The sequence below is a fragment of the Theobroma cacao genome, chromosome 5 (genome assembly GCF_053813885.1).
Source record: "Theobroma cacao isolate CCN51 chromosome 5, ASM5381388v1, whole genome shotgun sequence".
Lineage (NCBI taxonomy): Eukaryota > Viridiplantae > Streptophyta > Magnoliopsida > Malvales > Malvaceae > Theobroma > Theobroma cacao.
In genome coordinates this window covers 789,169-810,028 of record NC_142643.1, presented here as the reverse complement: position 1 = coordinate 810,028, position 20,860 = coordinate 789,169, and the positions used below count along the sequence as shown (strand labels likewise).

Here is a 20,860-nt window from a genome sequence, read left to right as displayed (position 1 = left end):
CTTGCTTTCCTTTTCATTTCTCCCCCCCCCCCCCCCCCCCCCCCAAAAACCTCCCCCAATCGCTTCTTCCAATTGAAATCAACAACTAAAACAAACAAACAAACAAAAAATAGCCTTCATGAAATAAAACGGTGAATTGTTACGGTTTCTTTTTTCTAGTTTTCTTTGTAATGGTGGGGATCATGAATCCAGTTTCGAGAGAAAAGCTCGCGAGTTTGTTCAACTCAGTGAAGCTAGCTGTAGACTTAGCTTCGAAGCTGGATCTTTCTCATCAATTGAAGCAAACTTTGTTGGAGGAAGACGCCGCTGCCCTCTCCGAGTTCCTTCCTCGCCTCTTCGACCTTTACTCTGACCCGTCCGGTCCGGTTCGCAAGCTCGCCACCGAGTAGGCTCCTCTGAAATCCCTAGCTCAATCCGCGTTATCTTAGCTGTTTTATTACTTATAAATTGAAGTATATTTCGTTCTTTTTTTAAAATTAAATGTAGGATTATTGGTGAAATTGGAGTGAAAAACCTCGATTTTGTACCTGAAATTGCACCGTTTCTGATAACTGTTTTGGAAGATGCTACACCTGCTGTTGCTCGACAATCTATTGCTTGCAGCATTGATTTGTTTCGTCTTACACTCGAAAAAATTGCAATTCAGGTGTGTTTACATTCTAACTCATAATTTGAATTGTCTTAGTTCATATCTTAATTTGCTTTTATAGAATATTAATCTGTGAATACTAGCTTTTCAGGGATAGAATTTTTCTTATAAGCGAAAACTATTATAGTTATGTCTTTGCTTGCTGTTACATTGTGTTAATTTGAGTTCATCGAGTTTCCATGAGGTGATAATTTGGCATTATTTTAAGCTCTGTATTGACCTGTCATTGGGCAGTAGGCTATTCGAAGCCTGCTAACTTTCTGATGTACCCTTTACAAGTTCACATGCTTATTATCTTTGTTTCAGGGTCTATACTCTAGTGAATTGGACAGTGATCTTGAAGCATCATGGTCATGGATGTTAAAGCTAAAGGAGAAGATATACTCTATAGCTTTTCAGGTAGGAATTGATTTTTTTAGTTTCATGAAAACTGAAATTTGTTCATTGCCTGATTAATTGTAAAATTTGATCAGCCAGGAAGTGGTGGGATAAGATTGGTGGCACTGAAGTCTGTTGAAGCAGTTATTCTGCTTTATACTCCAGATCCTACTGGCTCTCCAGAGGCCCCTCCTGATGAAGGTAATTAATTTAGATTTTCTCTTCAGTGTTGGCAGGCTTGAAGATTGTCATTTATATGTTATTATACTAGCACTAAGTGTTTTTTATATCTTCTATTCAATTGATTTTGTAGGAACTCCTGTAGAATTTAATGCAACTTGGCTTTGTGGGGGCCATCCTTTACTCAATGTTGGGGATTTGTCGATTGAAGCTAGCCAACAGTTGGGTTTGTTGCTTGATCAGCTTAGATTTCCAATAGTAAAATCTCTCACCAACTCGGTGATTGTTGTGCTTATTAACAGGTATGCTGTCTACTCTCTTGTTTGTCAACTGCAACTTATTTCCTGGCATTTAGTACATCAGGATATATGGAATCTCTATCTCTAATCCTGACGTGAATAAGTAGGAAATGCACATCTCTGTAGAATTGTTATAATTTCCAATACTTGTGTAATGAAGAGAATTGAAAATTTTATATGTAAAATAGTTTCATCACAAGTCATGTGTGGGAAAAGTATTATGGTGTACTTTTATCTGTTAATATAAATCTTTAAAAGTGCACCTTTGTTACTGTACTTAATTTAAGACATCAACCTCACTTCAAATTGTGCTTCACACTTTTGGTTTTATTGCTGCGTTTACTTTCTAGTTTTTCAATTTGTTTTCATCTTGTCTTGTCTTTGATGTCAGTCTTTCAGGTATTGCAAAGAAACGGCCTGCATATTATGGACGTATTCTATCAGTTTTGCTTGGTTTGGATTCCCCAAGTGTTGTTATCAAAGGGGTTCATGTCTATGGAGCACATCATGCTTTAAAAAATGCCTTACTCTCCTGCTTGAAATGTACACACCCAAGTGCTGCGCCGGTATTTATTTTATACTAAACATGCTCTTTTAGTGAGGTTGCATCTCCCTTCCATACTTTGGTGTTTCTTTTACATTTTACTTAATCAATGATGATGTATATTATACTTGCTTTTCATGTACCTTAAAAGTATGGGAATTTGTGAGTTGAATAGGTAGTGGATTTTATTTCGGAAATGGTGAATGGGTCCATTAAACTGTTTGACATGTGCCTTTTTCTTTTCTAATCAATGATTTGAAAGATGTCTAATGAGTTTAGTACACTGAGCGTGTTTCTTAATAAGGTACCCATTACTTATTCTGTACTTGTTTACTTAGCATTATCTACAGTGAATAAGCACTCTTTTTACTTAGCATCCACTGCACACAAAAGTTGAGTGCCTTACCCACTTTTGATATGTACTTTGTTTTTGGTTTATACAGTGGAGGGATCGTGTACTTGGTGCCTTGAGAGAGATGAAAGCTGGAGGACTAGCAGAGCCAGCTCTAAACCAAGTTCTTAAAACTAATGGAAGTGTGGAAGAGGGAAAAGATGATTCTTCGGTTATTAAGGTATCAACACTGTTGTTGCCTGTATTCTATGATTTTTGGCATCTGTATGTGCTGCCTTGTGCAATCTTATGTTAGCACATGGACGTATATGCATATGTATGGGACTTTTAATAATAGGTTTCAGAACTTACAGGAAGAAAAACCCTTGGTTAGAGCACGTGATGCTGCTGGTAGCAATATGGGGAGGAAAAGATCTGTAACTGAGGACAGTAGTGATTTGGCTGAAAATGATGATGTGTCTGGCAAACGTGTCAGGTCAACACCTAGTGTCTCAGAAGAGTCAACAAAAGAGTTAAACAGGAATACTACTACGTCTCAGGGTGACATTTGTTCAACTCAACCAACCATTAATAAAGGAGATGTTGATACTGGACCGGTCCAGCAACTTGTTGCCATGTTTGGTGCCTTGGTTGCTCAAGGAGAAAAAGCTGTGGGATCTTTGGGGATTCTTATTTCAAGCATATCTGCTGACTTGCTGGCTGAGGTAGTGATGGCTAACATGCGTAACCTTCCTCCCGATCATCCTCACACTGATGGGGATGATGAATTGCTGGAGAACATGAGCATAGTTGGAAGTGACACTCAAGCCAAGTATCCACCATCATTCTTAGCTGACGTTGTTTCGTTGTCGAGTACTTTCCCCCCAATAGCCTCACTGCTAAACTCCCAGCTGTCTGTTTCCAATAAAATAGTGGTATGATTTTTTCCATCAGGAGATGTTATACACATGATAAAGACCACAATTAATGCATACAACTCATGTCTATAAAGTTGCAATTAGGTTTTTAGTGGATGCCTAATTATTTTTGATGGATTTGGAGGGCTTAAATTTGTTTTTGACTGTACCAAAGATGGGCCTATAAACAAATGCATAAATTTGTTGTAGGGTCAGTTGTCTTGACATCAACACCTTTCTTGTCTTTAATTTTGCCTGTATCATTTGTGCATTCCTGTTTGTTCTTGGTCCAACTTCTTTGTGGTTTATACTTTTCAATGCTTTTGTGATCTGTGGTGCTTATTTGCTTTGTTAACATGTCTATTTTGTTGAAGATACAGAAAACAGAAGGGGAGGAAGAAGTTGATGTTGTGGCTGGCCCTAATAATGCTGTTGCATATGCTGGCATGGCTCACGAAGCCGAACATGCTCTTTTGGCTACTGATTTACCAGTTTCTTCTGACATTGTTTTGCCTGGAAAGGTGAAGATTGATCTACCTCCTCCATCTGATATCCATGATGTGGGGTATCTTGAAAGTGAGATACCTGGCTTGGATTCTTCTGTTCGTACTGATGGATTGTCAGACACCCAAACTGCTTCTTCATTGGTCTCTACTGATCTAGAAGATGCTAGTCAAGAGCAAGTTACTAGTTTTGGTGGAAGGTCACCACTGCATGTGCTTCCATCAATTTCAACAGATAGGTCTGAGGAGCTTAGTCCAAAAGCAGCTGTTATGGATTCCAACAGCCTGATTTCCTCAACAGCAACTTCTGTTGTTTCGTCTTATATTGCCTTGCCCAAGATGTCAGCACCTGTTGTCAATCTTTCTGATGATCAGAAGGATGATTTGCAAAAGTTGGCTTTTATACGTATCATTGAGGCATATAAGCAAATAGCTCTATCTGGAAGTTTGCAAGTTCACTTTTCTCTGCTTGCTTATCTAGGAGTCGAGGTTGTAGTTCTGACTTTTCAATGATGTTTATATCTTTCTACTGATAGCATCTAGTTGGGATATATTTGTTATTATAATGTCCTGCTAGTTTTGACATTCTGTATTAAATATGTTTATGCCTTTCTTTTATCAGTTGCCGTCGGAGTTAGACCTACAGAAACTGCTACGAGAACACGTTTTGTCAGATTATATAAATCACCAGGTAACTGGATATGCCAACCTCTATTCATGTTTGGATGTGCCTCAATTGTTGACTAGACATGACTTTAATTACGACTTTATAGCTGAAACATGATGGAAGGAAATCAAATCCTATTGACATCATCTCTCTCTCTTTTCAATCTATCTTTCTATCTATCACATGTATGATTTAGCATTTTTCAACATATGGTCTAATACACTGTTGGAGCAAACACTTCCTGACAGCGGAGACCATCATTATCTTTTAGTATCACCTCAACCTTTCAAATCTGCTCATTTTTACTTGTTTTTGTTGTCAATTGATTTTTCAAAGGAATGCTTTGTTGTTCATTAAATTCATCCAAAATCCATGCTAGCTGACAATAGTTGTTGGATGGCTCAGGGACACGAGTTGACATTGCGTGTCCTCTACAGGTTATTTGGCGAGGCAGAAGAGGAAAGCGATTTCTTCTCATGTACAACTGCTGCTTCTGCATATGAAACATTCCTTCTGGCTGTTGTATGTATTAGTTTTACTATGCCTATCTGGTTCTTCCCCTGAGAAGCCCATCTTTCTGAGGAAATTTCTGTAAATGCAGGCCGAAACTCTTAGGGACTCTTTTCCACCTTCAGACAAATCTTTAAGTAAACTTCTTGGTGAAGCTCCTCGCCTGCCAAAGTCAGTTTTGAATTTATTAGAGTGTTTGTGTTCTCCTGGAATCTCAGAGAAAGCTGAGAATGAGTCACAAAGCGGAGATAGAGTTACTCAAGGCCTCAGCACTGTATGGAGCCTAATTCTACTGAGACCTCCCATTCGTGATGTGTGCTTGAAAATTGCTTTGAAGGTTTGTGATTTTTCTTGGATAATGGAGCTTAATTGAAGTTTCATTTCCTTATCTTCTGTTTGACTTTTATTTTCTCTTTACCTCTTAAAGAGTGCAGTTCATCACTTGGAGGAAGTCCGAATGAAAGCAATACGTCTGGTAATTGTTCACAACTTGCCATTTAAGTAATTAGTGGCTGCTTTCTGTGATCGATTTTATGATTGAGGATGTCTTTCATTTTATAGGTAGCAAATAAGCTTTATCCTTTATCATCCATTGCTCAACAAATAGAAGATTTTGCAAGGGAAATGCTGCTCTCTGTAGTAAATGGCGATGGTATAGAAAGAACAGATGCTGAAGGATCCATTACTGAACCACAAAAGGTAACCATATCAGACCTTTGTGATTTAAAATGCTTTTGTCTCCAACTTGATTATGTACGGTTTGTTTTGCATAATTCAGAAAATTTTTTATATCTGGTTGAAATTGGAATACTGTGATGTTGTTTTTGAACACTATCTGGTTGTGAGAACATTGAAGGAGTATATGTTCACACAAATATATGGATGTATAGTTATGTATGTGTGTTTTCCTATATATGGAGTTAATTACATGAAACTATTACCAGGTGCAAAAAAATGTCAGGAGCTACTAGTTGTCTTAGAATTTCCTGTGTTGTATATGCATTTTCCTTTTTTATCTTTTCTCTTCTTTTTTGGAGGGCTGGGGGTGTTGGGTGTGGGGAAGGGAAAGGAAGGAAGAGGTAAATTGTCTTTGCTGTCCGGTGCGTGATTAAATTTTAGCTATTTTCTTTGCTGGTTAGTAGTCAAGCCTGGACATTATCTATCATTGGACATGTCACCATGCCAGTGATCCTTAAAAGTATCCTCAGGCTAAATCAGAAATGCGTGTACTCCATCTTTTAAGAATTGGAATGTTACATTCAGGTCATGCTCTTCTAACAACTTTGAGTTTTCGTTAGGCAATGATGTGTATTGACCATTTTCTTTTCTTAAAAAAAAAGGATTTATGTCAACCCAGGAATATAAATTATTTTATTTCCTCAGCTTCCTTGGTTAAGAAAAATGCTTAAATACTTGACAGGCTGGCAGGGTAGTGATTCAAAATTGACTAGAAACTGTGTCATTTAAGTAAAGCTTTTTAGTTACCTCTTGAGAGTTATGTAATGACTTCAGTTGTATGTCTTGTTGATTTTCTTAGTTGAGTTCTATTTGCAACTTTTAACAGGAATCTGATTCAGAAAAGCCATCAAATGAGCATCAGTCAATGAGTTCCATTGGTAAAGACATCTCTGCTGATGTTCATCAGTCAGAAACATCTCAGAGTGTGTCATCCCTTTCTGTTCCTGAGGCTCAACAGAGCATGTCACTTTATTTTGCTCTGTGTACAAAGGTGTTACCCCTTCTTTTTTATTTTGAGTGCTTGATTCTTGAGATTACTATTTTTGAGTGCCTGTTTCTTCATAATCCTCTCAAGGAATTAATATTTTGCTGTTATTATTCAACAGAAGCACTCTCTCTTTCGCCAAATATTTGTTATCTACAAGAGTGCATCAAAGGCAGTTAAGCAGGTTTGGTTAATGCATTTTGGAATCTTATTTTAGGAATTTATTAAAATCCTTGGTATTATTGCTTTGTTTTTCTTCTTATTAGTTGGGCAATGCAGGCAATCCATCGTCATATTCCCATACTAGTTCGTACCATGGGCTCGTCATCTGACCTCCTTGAAATTATTTCAGATCCTCCTAGTGGAAGTGAGAGTCTTCTTATGCAGGTTGTGAAAGTTAAGTAACCTATATAGTTTTCTGAGAACCAATCAGAAGTTCAAAAGTTCTCTAACTGTTTGCCTTTTCTGTTATCCACCTTCCCTCCCGTCATGCCAGGTTTTGCATACACTGACAGATGGGACAGTTCCTTCTGCAGAATTAATGTTCACCATTAAGAAGTTATTTGATTCAAAACTAAAGGTACGAGTAAATTGTCTTTTGTTAAGAACCGGAATGCAGTGAGGATATTGGCTAATGCGCGGTTGATTCGGATTGGTGACAGGATGTTGAAATTCTAATTCCAGTATTGCCATTCCTACCAAGAGATGAGGTTTTTCTCCATTCTCTGATAATTTCCTTTCTCATTGTCTACGAGCATGGTTGTTTTGCAGAAGAATGTTGAGTTGTTCAACTGTCTCGTGTAAATGGATTATATCTGTGAGGAATGCGACTCTTGTCTGGACAAGACAACATATTGCAATATAAGTTTCAAGTCCATGCTAAAAGGAGATCCTTGGTCCATTCATTTCTTATTTTGTGGGTAAATTAGTTATATTTTGAGTTAGAAATGAAAAATAAAAAATGAAAAGTATGTGGATATTCAAGAAAAAAGGGATTTATAATGCTGACAGCACAATTCTTTTTTACTAGAATGTAAGGCTAAGCCATATTAAATACAGATGAAAGTTTGGGCTCAGGGATGCCCTCACTACAAAAGATTTCATGTCAAGACGATACATCACAGCTTATTGCTTTGATATCATAAACGAGTCTTAACCTTTGCTAGATTCCCTGTCCTTTACCCTCCTTTCATTAATTTAGAATCAACACAAAAATGCGATATTAGAGTTTAAAACATATGTTATTTATGAGAAAGTGCATGGTAGTATAATATTGTCAGTATGGCAACTAGAAGTTGTTAATGGCATTAGCAGCAGTGGTTCCATTGTGTCTCTTCCATATATTTGATTAAAAAATTTGGATAATATTGTTGTATATGTTGACTTTTGGTGAAGACAATTGTTTAAGGAAGAAAGCAAATTCTTGTTCATGCTCTTTCTTCATGCTTTTGAGAATTTCATTCTCAACAAATTTATTCTGTTCACTTTCTGCTTGATTATGCCTAGTTTAAATTTTTAATAAATAGCTTCCCCAACTTTCTCTTGTTTAAGAGGTGCTCTTTGAATGCATTGTATTGGTTTTCATTGGTGTTACCTTAACTTTCTCTGCTGCATTTGTTTTAATAGTTTGTGTTTTTAGGTTTTGCTGCTCTTTCCACATCTTGTAAATCTTCCGCTGGATAAGTTCCAAGCTGCACTTACCCGGTTGCTACAGGTATCTTTTTTGCCCCATGGCCTCTTACCCAAAAGTTAAATTCCTCTATTATAGCATTGTTTCTTCTAGCTGTCATTTCTAGGAATCTTAATGTATGGTTGCTTGCATTCTACAGCTGCATCTCTTTTTCATTTTGTAGCTTTCTAAATTCACTTATAAGGAAATATTTCACTAGGAATATTTTCAGTAGCATATGTAATAATATCATGCTGTATTGGCATTGTCCGTGTTATATTTTGATCAGGAAAACACAACCTGCTCGTTTTTCAGCTGCATGTTCTGTTTCATTGCTAATTGGACTCTTTGTACCTAGGGATCTTCTCATTCTGCTCCAGCGCTCTCTCCAGCCGAAGTGTTAATCGCTATCCATGGTATTGATCCTGAAAGAGATGGAATTCCCTTAAAGAAGGTGTGTTTCCTCCTCAATCTAGACTCCCCACCCCCCGCCTCCCCCTCTCCCCCTTTTTTTTAAACTTCTTAATGTTTAGAAATTCACATCTCAGTAACATTTTTAAGCTGCAATCAGGTCACAGATGCATGTAATGCTTGTTTTGAGCAACGGCAGATATTCACCCAGCAAGTTCTTGCGAAGGTCTTAAATCAATTGGTATGTATTATACCACTTCTTTATGTTTTTATCACCAAAATTTACTAGTCTCTGGCTGAATTCACAGTTGATGATTGTTGTTTCCTATAGGTTGAGCAAATTCCTCTTCCTTTGTTGTTTATGCGTACAGTATTGCAAGCCATTGGTGCTTTTCCTGCACTGGTAAGGAAACACCATTTATCTTTGCTTACTTGAAGGGTACTATAGATAATTGTAGTTATTTATTGCAGAATTTAAAAAGCTTTCTAGGTAATTTATATTGTCTGCCAGGTAGCTTAGCAATGGCCAAAATGGTTTCATGTCCAATAATTATAGATTTATAGTTCAATTTTTTTTTATTTAAAAAAAGGATACTCCACTGTCTTCTCTCTCATTTCATCTGAGGAAGAGGGTAAAACCTGTTTAAAGAATTTAACATGATTAGAAAAAATATCCATGAGTCATTGATGACCGGATCACTCAAAATGTTGTAGGTGGACTTTATAATGGAGATCCTTTCTCGTCTTGTAAGCAAGCAGGTGACTACTTTTATCACAACAAGCTGAACCTTCTTTTCTTTAGGTTTCATGTTTATATGTCATTAAATTAATTGCTTATTGCAGATATGGAAGTATCCAAAGTTGTGGGTAGGATTTTTGAAATGTGCATTATTGACAAAGCCTCAATCTTTCAGCGTGTTGCTTCAGGTGCATGTTTCTTTTATTAACTATTTTAAAATGCATTTTTGATCTCCGAATGTGAAGTTTGCATTTTAGAAGCAAAGCCTGTTCTTTCTGTTTGTAATTGTATGATTCTTGTCTTTCAGCTACCTCCACCGCAGCTGGAAAATGCACTGAATAGAACTGCAGCACTCAAAGCTCCTTTGGTTGCTCATGCTAGCCAACAGAATATCCGAACTTCACTTCCAAGGTTCATATGAAGAATGATTTTTTTTCTCTGATTGGATATAAAAGTCTTCAATATCTACACTCTATGAATAGCTCCTTGTCTATTTCTGATCACCATCTCCCACTCCTCTTTCTTTATACTTTCGGCATTTGCCATTTCCAGGTCTATACTGGCAGTTTTGGGACTTTCTCTGGACTCTCAGAACTCTAGTCAGGCACAAACAAGTCAGGCTCACACCGGAGATACTAGTAACTCAGACAAGGATGCAGTGGCAGTGGAGAAATCTAAAGAATCATCTAGTGCTAGCTGAGGATCCAAAAACTCAATTTTGGAAAAGCATAATCTGACATTGCTCTATAGCTGCCTGCCATGCATTGGATTCACAAGCTCCCAAGTCTGGACTTCCATGCAATAATGTATGCAAGAGGAATGGGAGTGTGGAAGGCGTAGAAGGCAGACAGTATTCTGTATCATAGCCTTTGATATCTGACACATTCTTATAAATGCCATTGGTAGAGAAGTGCTGGCTGCCTATGCTTAAAGTATTGATTCGGCAAGAATTTCAGAGATTTTTAGTGAACATGTACAACAGGTTTGATTGCAATTTTGATCAGTTGAAGTAATGCACATAAGGATTTGTAACATTGCAAGGAGCTACATCTCAATGTATATACTTTGGTTCACTCCAATTTTTTTAGCATTTCTCATATCATCCTTTGGTGAATTAGCATTCTCTCTCTCTCTCTCTCTCTTAACGCTTATTAATTTAAAGTTGTACTTGTAATTACATTAACCATGACTGACCTCAAGCTGGTTTACAGCCTCTGATTAAGTGGAAAGTAATGCAGGCATATGCCTACCCCTTGCCTTTCACTCTGGTCGCGAAAGCTTACTCCATCTTTTCCTGGTGAGCGGATCAGTGACGCAATTTGTAGCCATCAGTGCAAAACCCAATCTGGTATGCTAACACCAGCCAACATTCTACTTCTCCAGGATCGAAAGGGGAGTGGAATCCGCTCTCAGCGGAACCCAGATGATAATTATTGTCAAGTAAGAAACTCTCTATTGGTATTGCATCTATAGTTTAACTGATTGTTAATTAAAAAACAGGGTCTTGCATAACATTTCAGAATCCAATGACAGCATGTATTCGTAGAATCTTACACAGGAATCAGATTGGCCTCAATTCTAGGAAAACTACCCCATCAAAACTAGTTTTTTTATCACCAGAAGTAACTAAAATTCAACAGCCATGAGTGAGTATGACAGCCTACCTGATTATCATGTGGCTGTCTGGTGTGTCTACTAGATAATGGAAAAACATGGTATTCCCTTTTGGTCCAAGCAAAGAAACTGTTGTAAGTGTCGAGGGATTGTAATAAAAAAAGAAACCGACAAAGATAGATAGATAGATCCTTCACATGTTCCTAGCATTCCCTGTCGTTTCACATGGTGTCACTTAACCAAAAACTAGATTTAGCTTTGAACCGTATCCTAACATGTCCAAAGCGAATTCCAACCCACTGTTTGCTATCGAAAGACATAACTTTTTAATCTGCAAAGACATGTTTCTGGAAAATTTGTACATTTCAATATTTGGCTTTTGAAAAAATTAAGAAATTTATTTGAAATGAATTTTTTTGGTATTAAAAAGTATTGAATAGTCATATCATAAAAAGAAAATTTTAAATTTTAATGTAAAATATATCAAAATAAAATTTGTTTGTCTTAATTTTTTGGGCCAACAACCTCGAAAATTAGTTTGGGCTAGAGAGAATAGAAATAAGCTTCTGACAAATTTGATAATGGGCCTAAGCCTAACCTTCTTTGCCTCTTAAGTTACCACCTTACTCTCCCCCATCAATGGCTTTCCATATAATAAACTCAGGCGATTTATCTTGGTGGAGGAAAGAGTTGAAGTAGTGACAGAAAGAAAAGGAAAGAAAATTCAAAGAGAGAAAAGAAAAATCTTCCAGCAGCGGAAAGAGGAAAGGAATTGGAAGAATGGGCGTTGATTATTACAAGATTCTTCAGGTCGACCGGAATGCAAAAGATGAAGATTTGAAGAAAGCTTATCGGAAACTGGCCATGAAGTGGCATCCCGATAAAAACCCTAAGAACAAGAAAGATGCCGAAGCCAAATTTAAGCAAATCTCCGAGGCTTACGATGTAAATTTTATTTTATTTGATTTTTTTGGTTATTTATTTATTTTTTTAATGGAATTTTCAATTAATTGTAGGTTTTGAGTGATCCCCAAAAGCGTGCGGTTTATGATCAATACGGAGAAGAAGGATTAAAGGGCCACATGCCACCCCCGGGGGCGGGCGGGTTTCCCGGAGGGGCGGACGGGGGTCCGACGATGTTCCGGTTCAATACTCGGAGCCCCGATGATATTTTCTCGGAAATTTTCGGGTTTTCGAGTCCGTTTGGGGGGATGGGTGATATGGGCGGGTCACGTGCTGGGGCGTCGGGTTTCCCCAGGGGCATGTTTGGGGAAGATATTTTCGCCTCGTTGAGGGGCGGAGCTGGAGAGGGTTCTACGACTATGCCCCGAAAAGGACCCGCTATTGAACGAACATTGCCTTGCAGCTTGGAGGATTTGTATAAAGGGACTACCAAGAAGATGAAGATTTCTAGAGATGTTTCTGATGGTATCGGGTAATCTTTTATTTCTATTTTTTTTCTTTTTAAAGTTAATTTAGTTGGGTAATGCTTAGTTTTGCTATTTTGATTTTACTAGTATGTGGATAAGTGATTTTCAGCTGGATTTATCTGTAGATCTAAGTTCAATTTATTAGCTTTGAGCATAACTTATAATTTAATGTAGAACATCAATAATTGAATCCTGAAAGGTTTTTTAGGCATAAGACAAGGAATAATTAACATTTTCAAGCAGCGGATATCTTAGCTTGAGTCGCAAAAGATGTTTACAGAGGTTGCCGAGTTTGACTTTTTGCGAAAAATGGTACTTGTTAGGATAATATGATTCTATTATTTAAAATGATTGGTTGTTTCCCCAAGTGATGACAAAGTTGCATGACAGTTAGATTTGATCCAAAAAGTTGTGATTGTTGAGATCTTATGAGCATTATTTTACATTGTTATTCAATTGAGTCTTTTCTGATCTGCGGTCTTAATGTTCGAGACAGATTTAGATTGGTCAGCATATTTCAGCAAACAAGCAACGCTATTAGAATAATAAACCAGAAATAAACCGGTCGTGTAAGTGTATATTTTGGAGAATCATAGCTAGGGGCATTTAACTCTGTTAGGCAAACATAATTTAAATTTTATTAGATTTTCTTATCTGGAAAGGAATCTTATGGGGATTTCTTTGCATGAAGGTATACTCTTTCTCTGTGTTTGATCCTTCTTCCTTATATAGCAAAAAGACTTTCTTTTTCATTCCTCTTTCTCTTTTTGTTTTTCGGTTTTGGTTCACTGTCTTTTTAACTTATGGTCAGTTTTTTAATTTCCTGAGTAATAGAGATACTTCTATGGTATTATATAATCTGTTTTGATTATATGATTATTTCCTATTATCCTCAACAAAGCTTCTTTCACAATTTGTTCTTTTTCCATAAAGATTAGATTGATCATGGAGATTATTTGTCCATCTATGTGTTTGTGACCAACTTTGGGAATTTCTTGATGCTTACTCAAGATTCATTTTTTAAGTTCTCTTTTTTTGTATTTTGCTTTATGCCAAATTTGTAAATTTGGCTTCAGCTGATGATAATTGCTGCATGTTGAAAATAATAGTGGCTTTGTGACGGTATGTCCCTGTCATCAGTTAGCCTTGCTGTTTTGCTTCAGTTTAACCAGATTATCCACAAGCTGGTAGTTTTTAGATCAGCACACTAGTTGGAATTTCCTAGAACACAACTTTATATCAGCTTAATTTACCATGTGAATTCAACTTGTCGAGTCCGAAATTTGCATTCTACTGAATGCTTATATGCTTAAAACTGTGAGTGCTTACAATTTTGCACTTTGTATATTTATTAAGACTTACGTAGTTAAATTATGGCGAGAGAAGTTCCTAGTTCTAGCAATAATATGTAGTTTTGGGAAATCTTAAAACCGTGATCTTTTACAGTTAACTTTTTTATTCCTTTATTTTCAAGAAAATACTTTTTTATCCCTTTACAGGAGACCTACTACAGTGGAGGAAATTCTTACTATTGAGATTAAGCCAGGGTGGAAAAAAGGTACAAAAATCACTTTTCCAGAGAAGGGAAACGAGCAACGAGGGGTTATTCCTTCTGACCTTGTCTTCATCATTGACGAGAAGCCTCACGGTGTGTTCAAGAGGGATGGCAATGATCTTGTTGTTACTCAGAAGATATCTCTAGTGGAAGCTCTTACTGGTTATACAGCACAGCTGACAACGCTTGATGGACGGAATCTGACGGTCCCTATTAACAACGTCATTAGTCCAACCTATGAAGAGGTTGTTAAAGGTGAGGGAATGCCCATTCCCAAGGAACCTTCTAAGAAAGGAAATTTGAGAATTAAATTCAGCATCAAGTTCCCTACCAAGCTTACGACAGAGCAGAAAACTGGCCTGAAGCGGTTAATGTCATCTCCCTAGGAAACGGTGGTAGCCCTCGCTACCATCAAGCCAACTTGTGTAAGTTAGCATTTTGTTTTTATTATTTTTTTTTGGAAAGGAAATTTATGCGTTGCTGAACTGGGATTGCACAACAGTTATTTAGGAGTTCATAAATTATTTTCCATATTTCCGTTTTCTCTGCCTGTTAAGACTTCTCTTAACCTTGTGGTAATTGGCCAGAGCTTATAGTCAAGGCCTGTTCTTAATTTGGCTCAACAATCTCCATCATTTCCTTATACACAAGGCAGCATGCTTAAGGCATGCAAGTTGGACCAGAAATGGTATTTCCAGTGGCTCCTTGCTCTCACTGCACAGTAACACAGCATATACTATGAATACAGTCGATTGGTTCGGTCTGCTCTCCATGCACAGTACACGGCTTTATCTGTCAGGTGCAGCATGCATCCTAGCAATAGAAACATTTGTTAGAACGGAATGCAGAAGGTCTAGATCAGAGCCGGCCATGCCCATGTGACTGACTCGAGAGAGCTTAACCCCCCCTTCCCACTTCTCCTTCAGTCATTATTTTAACACCATTTTCAAAGAGGTCGTCAGCTATGATCAAAGACTCCAACCCCATCTGACTTTTTTGGGAACGCCATGACCGTTAGTTAACCAGCAGCAACCAGTTTTGAGGGAGTTGTCAAAGAGTGGTTTTGAAAAAGAATGCTGCGTTTTGATACTGCCAGCATTAACCTACTAAGCAAGTTTAGTTCTACTCCTACAACTATGATTGTTTTTACTAATCTAAAATAAAAAACTAATTGGAGGTTTTTTTAAATTAGTTTTCAACTTTTACAAATAAATTCTATAAAAAGGGCTTTTACAAATAAATATATTATCTATTTTCTAAGATTATATTAAATTAAAAAAAAGAAGAAGCAGATTTCACTATACTTCTAATATATTTCAATTTTATTCATACCATACGCTGTGAATTTTTATAATTTGTATTTTTGTGAATATTTTTTTAATTATTACTCATAGGTTAATTTTTATTTAGTAAAATTATTAAAATATTTAATTTATTTGTTTGAAAAATTTATGTGAAAAGGATTATAATAAAAGATAAAAAGATAAAAGATAAAAGTGAAATTTATCCAAAATAATAAAAATAGAAAAAGATACTATTGTAGTTACGGTTTTACTATCTACAGTTCAAAGTGGCACGCTTCCAGTTATGCGGGACCCGATAAACAACCAGTGGGGAAGCGGCAAAGCATTAAAAAGAGCGGAGTGGCACTAGCAAAACTCTAGTCTCAAACTCTCCAATCCCATTCCCCCGTAAAGTAGTAGCGTTAAACTGAATTTGCTCTTCGCTGGCTCCCCTTTTGTACACGTTTACTCCAATACGTTCGTGTTGGATCCGTCCTCTGTCTGCCTTTGAATTCTTTCTACAAATCTCTTCGATTTCCATTTTCTTTGTAATTGGCCATGGAAATGGCTTCCGCTGCTCGAACCGTCGAGGAGATCTTCAAAGATTACTCTGCTAGAAGAACGGCCATCGTTCGTGCTTTAACATACGGTGAAATTTTATTTCCATTCTTTTTTCTCCTCTTTTTGGTTTTTTTCTGTTTCGATTTTTACGTCTTTGTAGCTGTTTAACGGTGCCGTTTTCTTTGTCTTTCTCTCAGATGTGGATGAATTTTATGGACTCTGCGATCCAGGTATTCTCTGATTGGAGATCCGAAAACCTCTTCTTCTTTTTTTTTTTTTAAATTTTATTTTTAATTTTATTTCTATTTTTGCATGTAAATCCGAATTTCATAGTTTTATTTTATTTCATTTTTACATGCAATCAGATTTCGGTTCTTAATTGAATTTAGAAATTATCGTTCCTCGTTTAATAATGAAGTTACTGAATTCCAGAATTGCAATTCCTTAGGAAATTCAAGTTGTCTGCTTTTATGCAGAAGAAGCTTTCCCTCTTAGTTTGGCAGAGATCAAACAGAGGTTTATATATAAAAAAAGGTTTTGTTCTTTGCTTTTTGTTTGGTCTCAGAAAAAGAGAATTTATGCCTGTATGGACATCCGAATGAAAGCTGGGAAGTGACTCTGCCAGCAGAGGAAGTTCCACCAGAGCTTCCTGAGCCGGCACTTGGCATTAACTTTGCAAGAGATGGAATGAATCGAAAAGATTGGTTGTCCTTGGTCGCGGTGCATAGTGATTCGTGGTTGATTTCTGTGGCTTTCTATCTCGGTGCGCGTCTTAACCGCAATGAAAGGTACTGTCTTTTTCCTTCTGTTTTTGCTTCATGTGTAGAAGGATCATGTTGAAGCAGTTTTAAGTTCATTGAAAATCGGGTTGATTCATCAAGTTTCGTTTAGTTTCTTTTGTAAATTTTGGTATCAACTTTGATTATTATCAGGGAATGCTTCCCTTTGTTTTTCCCGGCGCAATATATTTGTTGGTCTAGTGGTGGTTCAGACTTGAACTGTTTTTCTTCAGTTGGATGTTAGAAATGACTATGCAAGATTACCAATGCAAATACAGAAGTAGTGAATGCATCAGGCTTTTTCTTGTGGTGCTTGGCAGAGTAAAAACTTGATATATGCATATGCATAGGTCTCATGATATTGTGTTCGTATTTTGCTCGTTTATGGAATACATTTATAATTGTTTATTATCATGTTTCATTCCAGGAAACGCCTATATAGCATGATGAATGATCTGCCCACTGTCTTTGAGGTTGTAACTGAAAGGAAGCCAGTTAAAGACAAACCAAGCATGGATAGTGGGAGCAAATCCCGGGGCAGCACAAAGGTTAGACAGATCAAATCTATTGTGATTTTTATTATTATTTGAGCTTGGACAATTTAATCATAAACTTTTACGCTTAGATTCTCTTCTATCACTGAGAAAGGGAGAAGGGGGGTGGTATGACTGAGGGAAACCTTTTTTTTTTTTTGGAAAGTTAAGCATTTCATTACTGAAACAGGGAATAAAAAGTTCTGTGGAACATTACAAAGGCAGCACCTAATTTTGGATTTTGTTATGGACATAACATAACAACCAGAAATCAAGGCCTCAGATACAGAAAAGCAGAACAGCAGCATCATCAACCCACAGACTCATCCTAATTTTTGTTCACAAAATCTATACACAAAAACGTATCAATATCATCATCAAACCCTGTACAACTATTGAAATATACTTGCTATCATAATGCTCAAGCCACCCCATCCATTAATCATGTAAAGTGCCCAGTTGTATCGTAATGAATGCACAGTTTGATATGATTAAGCCTGCAGAGCAGGCCTAATATTTCCTACACGAAAGAATGAATTTCTTGTACTTAACCTGTTCAGGATTTTTTTTTTTTTTTTTTGTGTTAGTCACTGACTTGATTCTTTGCTTTATAGAGATCAATTGAAGGACAAGCCAAAAGCAATCCTAAGGTTGCGGATGAGATTTTTGAGGAAGATGAAGATGAACACAGTGAAACACTCTGCGGCAGCTGCGGTGGAAATTACAATGCAGATGAGTTTTGGATTGGCTGTGATGTTTGTGAGAGGTGGTTCCATGGGAAGTGTGTGAAGATAACACCTGCTAAAGCTGAGAGCATTAAGCAATACAAATGCCCATCTTGCAGCTTGAAGAGGGGCAGGCAGTGACAGTCACTAAAATGACAAGAAGAGAACAGAGACACTTCAATGGCTGACAAAGTAGTATAGCAATATTCCTGCCTTTGGTAATGTAATGAAATTTTTCATCATGTCTGTTCATAATAGATGCTTCGGAACAGATGGAAGTTCTACTTCTCCCAGATACCTTTGTTTAAATGTCAACTCATATGTTAGGATTTGTTAACGTCTGAAAAATTTGTCAATAACATTTGCCCATGTATGCTAGTCTTTGTCTTTTCTTCCTCCCACAAGGTGAAGGGTAAAATTCACTCAATACGGGACATTCTCAAATGATACCAGGTAGTGAAAAGATTAGATGACGCAAGGATGGATGGAAATCCTCTGCCCCGGTAATGTGACCTGTGTCACGGATTATGTTCTTTCGTCTAAGTATGCGATAGTCTGTGCGACACATGAGTGGAGGCTTCTACGTAAGTCAGTTAATACTCGGTTATATCTGTTTCAACAATAATAATAACAATAAATCAGACTAAGAAAATTTACATCAAAATTAAAAGGCATATCGAATGTCATATATGCAATCACTTAGTCATAATAAGAAAAAATATTTCGTTAATATGAAATTAATTACAAAGAGATCGAGACATGCCATTGTCGGGTCACGAGGGCAGTCTGAGATGGATTGCTCATACTTTTACCAGTGAGGCAACCCAACAATCTGTCGATTGCTCACCTCTTATAAAGAGTTTACGAGATTTTACAAGTATTCTACCAATAACCATTACAATGTTTGAAATAAACATTCCTTTTTTAAAAGGTCTTTTTCTTTAAAAATTTAACAAGGATTTGTATCACCACGAGACATTACATTGTTTGAAAAAGGGATATTTTTCTTACATATACAAAAAGCTCAATCTAATAGACAACTCTACCTGTTATAGTCTAGTACAAAGTTAGCTCGTGACACCCTGCCTCTTTGCCCCGTGAACAAGGGGATCGAACCAAGGTCATGTTCATGGTAAAATAGTTATTTTTTCTTTCTGTCTTTGGACCTTGGAGATCCTCGCCAAAAGAGTTTGAACAAGGAACAGAACCCTTTGAATGTGAATCAATTTGGACACTAGGAAACCTCAGCCAAATTCCGACAATTAGAAGACACAATAAGGACAGCTTAAGGCATCCATTAATCCTATCAATCAATTCTTAGTGCTTATCGCCACCTTAAAAATGTTTTCCTTCGTTTTCATCTGTTTTTGTCTCTCCGTCCCCCACCTCTCTATATTTCCCCTCCTACGACGGGGCGAATGCTTGTGCTACAATCGAGCCATTTCTCTCCACAATGCGTCGTCCCAGTCGATCTGATGGCTTGGCCAAAGAACGCCTGAGATGGACTCAAGAGCTGCATGATCGATTTGAAGATGCTGTTAATCAGCTTGGAGGTCCAGATAGTAAGTTTCTGATAGCTCGGAAACAATTTTTCCATTCATGCTTGTTCTTTGGTTTAATGTTTGTGTAAATTTTGGTTTGCCAGGGGCGACGCCAAAGGGTATCCTGAAGGCTATGGGGGTTGATGGACTGACCATTTACCATGTCAAAAGCCACCTGCAGGTTAGCTCCGTCCCCAACACTTACATATATGTATCTTCTTTCCTGTAAATCAAAATGCCTATGGATTCATGTTTTAGTTTTATTTTTGCAGAAATACAGGATCTTAAAGTTTGTTCCAGAAACAAATACAAGTAAGTTGAAAGAAGTGAACCTTCAGTCTGATCACTCACATTGAAGTTAAGAAAAGAAAGAACTGATTGAAAAGACGGTGACCCTTTGATTCTAACTCTCTAACTTTGATAACCATGTTCTTTTAACTGCAGAATGCAAGTTTGAGAGGAGAGATATATCAGAAATACTGCCTAATTTCGGTACAACATCGTGAGTTATCGTTTCTTTTCTGTTTTGATAGGGAATTATTGTATAGTACGAGTTTATTTTCTTATTGTGTCATTGTTGTGATTGAAAAAATCATTGAAGAGGGGCTCAGCTTAATGAAGCCTTGCAAATGCATAAGGAAGCAGAAAGAAAGCAAGGGGATCATCAGCTCGAGGTAAACATACGGAAAATTAGATTCTCTTCGTTTTAGTTTTTCCACAAAGAAGAAAGGTATAGCCCTTCAGGGATGTAGCTAGTTTTAACAATTTCTAGAGGGGTTTATGTTTGAAGGCTCAAAGGAACTTGAAGATTAAGATTGAAGCTCAGGTAATATTCCTTGAGAGACTTGCAGGCCAACATGGAAACCGAGCTACCCCAACAAAAGCTACCAAGCCATTCTCTCCCACATCACTGCCTTCACTCTGTGAGGAGTCTGAGTCGACTGCAAAAGATGGTTTCGAAACCGACCCCGAGGCTGACAGAAATGAGATAGAATCAGGAGAAAGAGTTCAAGCAATGTATGCATTCGAATCATGGGACCAATATGATCATCAAGACATGGTTCTTAACAGGGAAGAAAGGGTTTCTTACCTTGCTAATGATATCAGCTTTCCCTGGAATGTCCCAGTTTGCTCATCATCCCCCCTGGTGCCTAGTTTTTTGTGACTTTTGCCACAACTTCCATGTACAATTGATTTTGTAAAACAAAGCAATAAAACCATATCATGGACACAAAATTGATTGCTTTCAGGGTTGTCAAATTAAACACTTGGAAGGAGCATCTAACTTAATCTTGTAAATCATGAAAGCAATCAAGAAC

General features: G+C 37.2%; 4 protein-coding genes across 5 annotated transcripts; all 4 read left to right on the top strand.

Annotated features, from left to right (window-relative positions):
* The first annotated feature begins 47 nt into the window (after nucleotides 1–47).
* Nucleotides 48–10,617, top strand: ESP4 (HEAT repeat-containing protein). Of its 2 annotated transcripts, none has more exons than XM_007026633.3 (27): nucleotides 48–385; nucleotides 487–646; nucleotides 956–1,048; nucleotides 1,123–1,228; nucleotides 1,341–1,509; nucleotides 1,898–2,072; nucleotides 2,494–2,622; nucleotides 2,756–3,316; nucleotides 3,679–4,290; nucleotides 4,424–4,492; nucleotides 4,874–4,990; nucleotides 5,070–5,315; nucleotides 5,406–5,453; nucleotides 5,540–5,677; nucleotides 6,543–6,707; nucleotides 6,823–6,885; nucleotides 6,981–7,088; nucleotides 7,198–7,281; nucleotides 7,364–7,411; nucleotides 8,341–8,415; nucleotides 8,729–8,824; nucleotides 8,942–9,022; nucleotides 9,113–9,184; nucleotides 9,496–9,540; nucleotides 9,625–9,708; nucleotides 9,828–9,931; nucleotides 10,073–10,617. In XM_007026633.3, exons 1-27 carry the CDS (start codon nucleotides 171–173, stop codon nucleotides 10,218–10,220), a joined length of 4,011 nt encoding a protein of 1,336 aa, XP_007026695.3. In that variant the 5' UTR covers nucleotides 48–170; the 3' UTR covers nucleotides 10,221–10,617. The 2 variants fall into 2 exon arrangements, with proteins under 2 accessions (XP_007026695.3, XP_088662306.1); XM_088806180.1 differs by having other exon boundaries at nucleotides 3,673–4,290.
* A 1,162-nt stretch (nucleotides 10,618–11,779) lies between these two features.
* On the top strand, nucleotides 11,780–14,661 carry LOC18597539 (uncharacterized). The gene is made up of 3 exons (XM_018122247.2): nucleotides 11,780–12,079; nucleotides 12,151–12,569; nucleotides 14,064–14,661. The coding sequence occupies exons 1-3, from the start codon at nucleotides 11,915–11,917 to the stop codon at nucleotides 14,503–14,505; spliced, it is 1,026 nt and encodes a 341-aa protein (XP_017977736.1). The 5' UTR covers nucleotides 11,780–11,914; the 3' UTR covers nucleotides 14,506–14,661.
* A 1,118-nt stretch (nucleotides 14,662–15,779) lies between these two features.
* On the top strand, nucleotides 15,780–18,404 carry LOC18597538 (PHD finger protein ALFIN-LIKE 1-like). The gene is made up of 5 exons (XM_018122351.2): nucleotides 15,780–16,051; nucleotides 16,161–16,193; nucleotides 16,529–16,751; nucleotides 17,170–17,290; nucleotides 17,890–18,404. Exons 1-5 carry the CDS (start codon nucleotides 15,961–15,963, stop codon nucleotides 18,139–18,141), a joined length of 720 nt encoding a protein of 239 aa, XP_017977840.2. The 5' UTR covers nucleotides 15,780–15,960; the 3' UTR covers nucleotides 18,142–18,404.
* Nucleotides 18,405–19,435: 1,031 nt separating this feature from the next.
* On the top strand, nucleotides 19,436–20,777 carry LOC18597537 (protein PHOSPHATE STARVATION RESPONSE 1-like). Its single transcript, XM_007026625.3, has 6 exons — nucleotides 19,436–19,562; nucleotides 19,646–19,722; nucleotides 19,814–19,853; nucleotides 19,986–20,043; nucleotides 20,143–20,215; nucleotides 20,332–20,777. The coding sequence occupies exons 1-6, from the start codon at nucleotides 19,454–19,456 to the stop codon at nucleotides 20,704–20,706; spliced, it is 732 nt and encodes a 243-aa protein (XP_007026687.3). The 5' UTR covers nucleotides 19,436–19,453; the 3' UTR covers nucleotides 20,707–20,777.
* Nucleotides 20,778–20,860: the final 83 nt, after the last annotated feature.

What these genes read in the sequence shown, in the direction of transcription:
- ESP4 (XM_088806180.1), top strand. Translation starts at nt 171, where the DNA reads ATGGTGGGGATCATGAATCCAGTTTCGAGAGAAAAGCTCGCGAGTTTG. An exon ending in GTGAGAGTCTTCTTATGCAG is followed by an intron (nt 7,089 to 7,197) that starts GTTGTGAAAGTT and finishes CCGTCATGCCAG; the next exon opens with GTTTTGCATACACTGACAGA. An exon ending in CGAAGGTCTTAAATCAATTG is followed by an intron (nt 9,023 to 9,112) that starts GTATGTATTATA and finishes TGTTTCCTATAG; the next exon opens with GTTGAGCAAATTCCTCTTCC.
- LOC18597539 (XM_018122247.2), top strand. Translation starts at nt 11,915, where the DNA reads ATGGGCGTTGATTATTACAAGATTCTTCAGGTCGACCGGAATGCAAAA. An exon ending in AAATCTCCGAGGCTTACGAT is followed by an intron (nt 12,080 to 12,150) that starts GTAAATTTTATT and finishes AATTAATTGTAG; the next exon opens with GTTTTGAGTGATCCCCAAAA. An exon ending in GATGTTTCTGATGGTATCGG is followed by an intron (nt 12,570 to 14,063) that starts GTAATCTTTTAT and finishes ATCCCTTTACAG; the next exon opens with GAGACCTACTACAGTGGAGG.
- LOC18597538 (XM_018122351.2), top strand. Translation starts at nt 15,961, where the DNA reads ATGGAAATGGCTTCCGCTGCTCGAACCGTCGAGGAGATCTTCAAAGAT. An exon ending in CGTTCGTGCTTTAACATACG is followed by an intron (nt 16,052 to 16,160) that starts GTGAAATTTTAT and finishes TCTTTCTCTCAG; the next exon opens with ATGTGGATGAATTTTATGGA. An exon ending in TTATGGACTCTGCGATCCAG is followed by an intron (nt 16,194 to 16,528) that starts GTATTCTCTGAT and finishes GTTTGGTCTCAG; the next exon opens with AAAAAGAGAATTTATGCCTG.
- LOC18597537 (XM_007026625.3), top strand. Translation starts at nt 19,454, where the DNA reads ATGCGTCGTCCCAGTCGATCTGATGGCTTGGCCAAAGAACGCCTGAGA. An exon ending in ATGTCAAAAGCCACCTGCAG is followed by an intron (nt 19,723 to 19,813) that starts GTTAGCTCCGTC and finishes TTATTTTTGCAG; the next exon opens with AAATACAGGATCTTAAAGTT. An exon ending in AAGGGGATCATCAGCTCGAG is followed by an intron (nt 20,216 to 20,331) that starts GTAAACATACGG and finishes TTATGTTTGAAG; the next exon opens with GCTCAAAGGAACTTGAAGAT.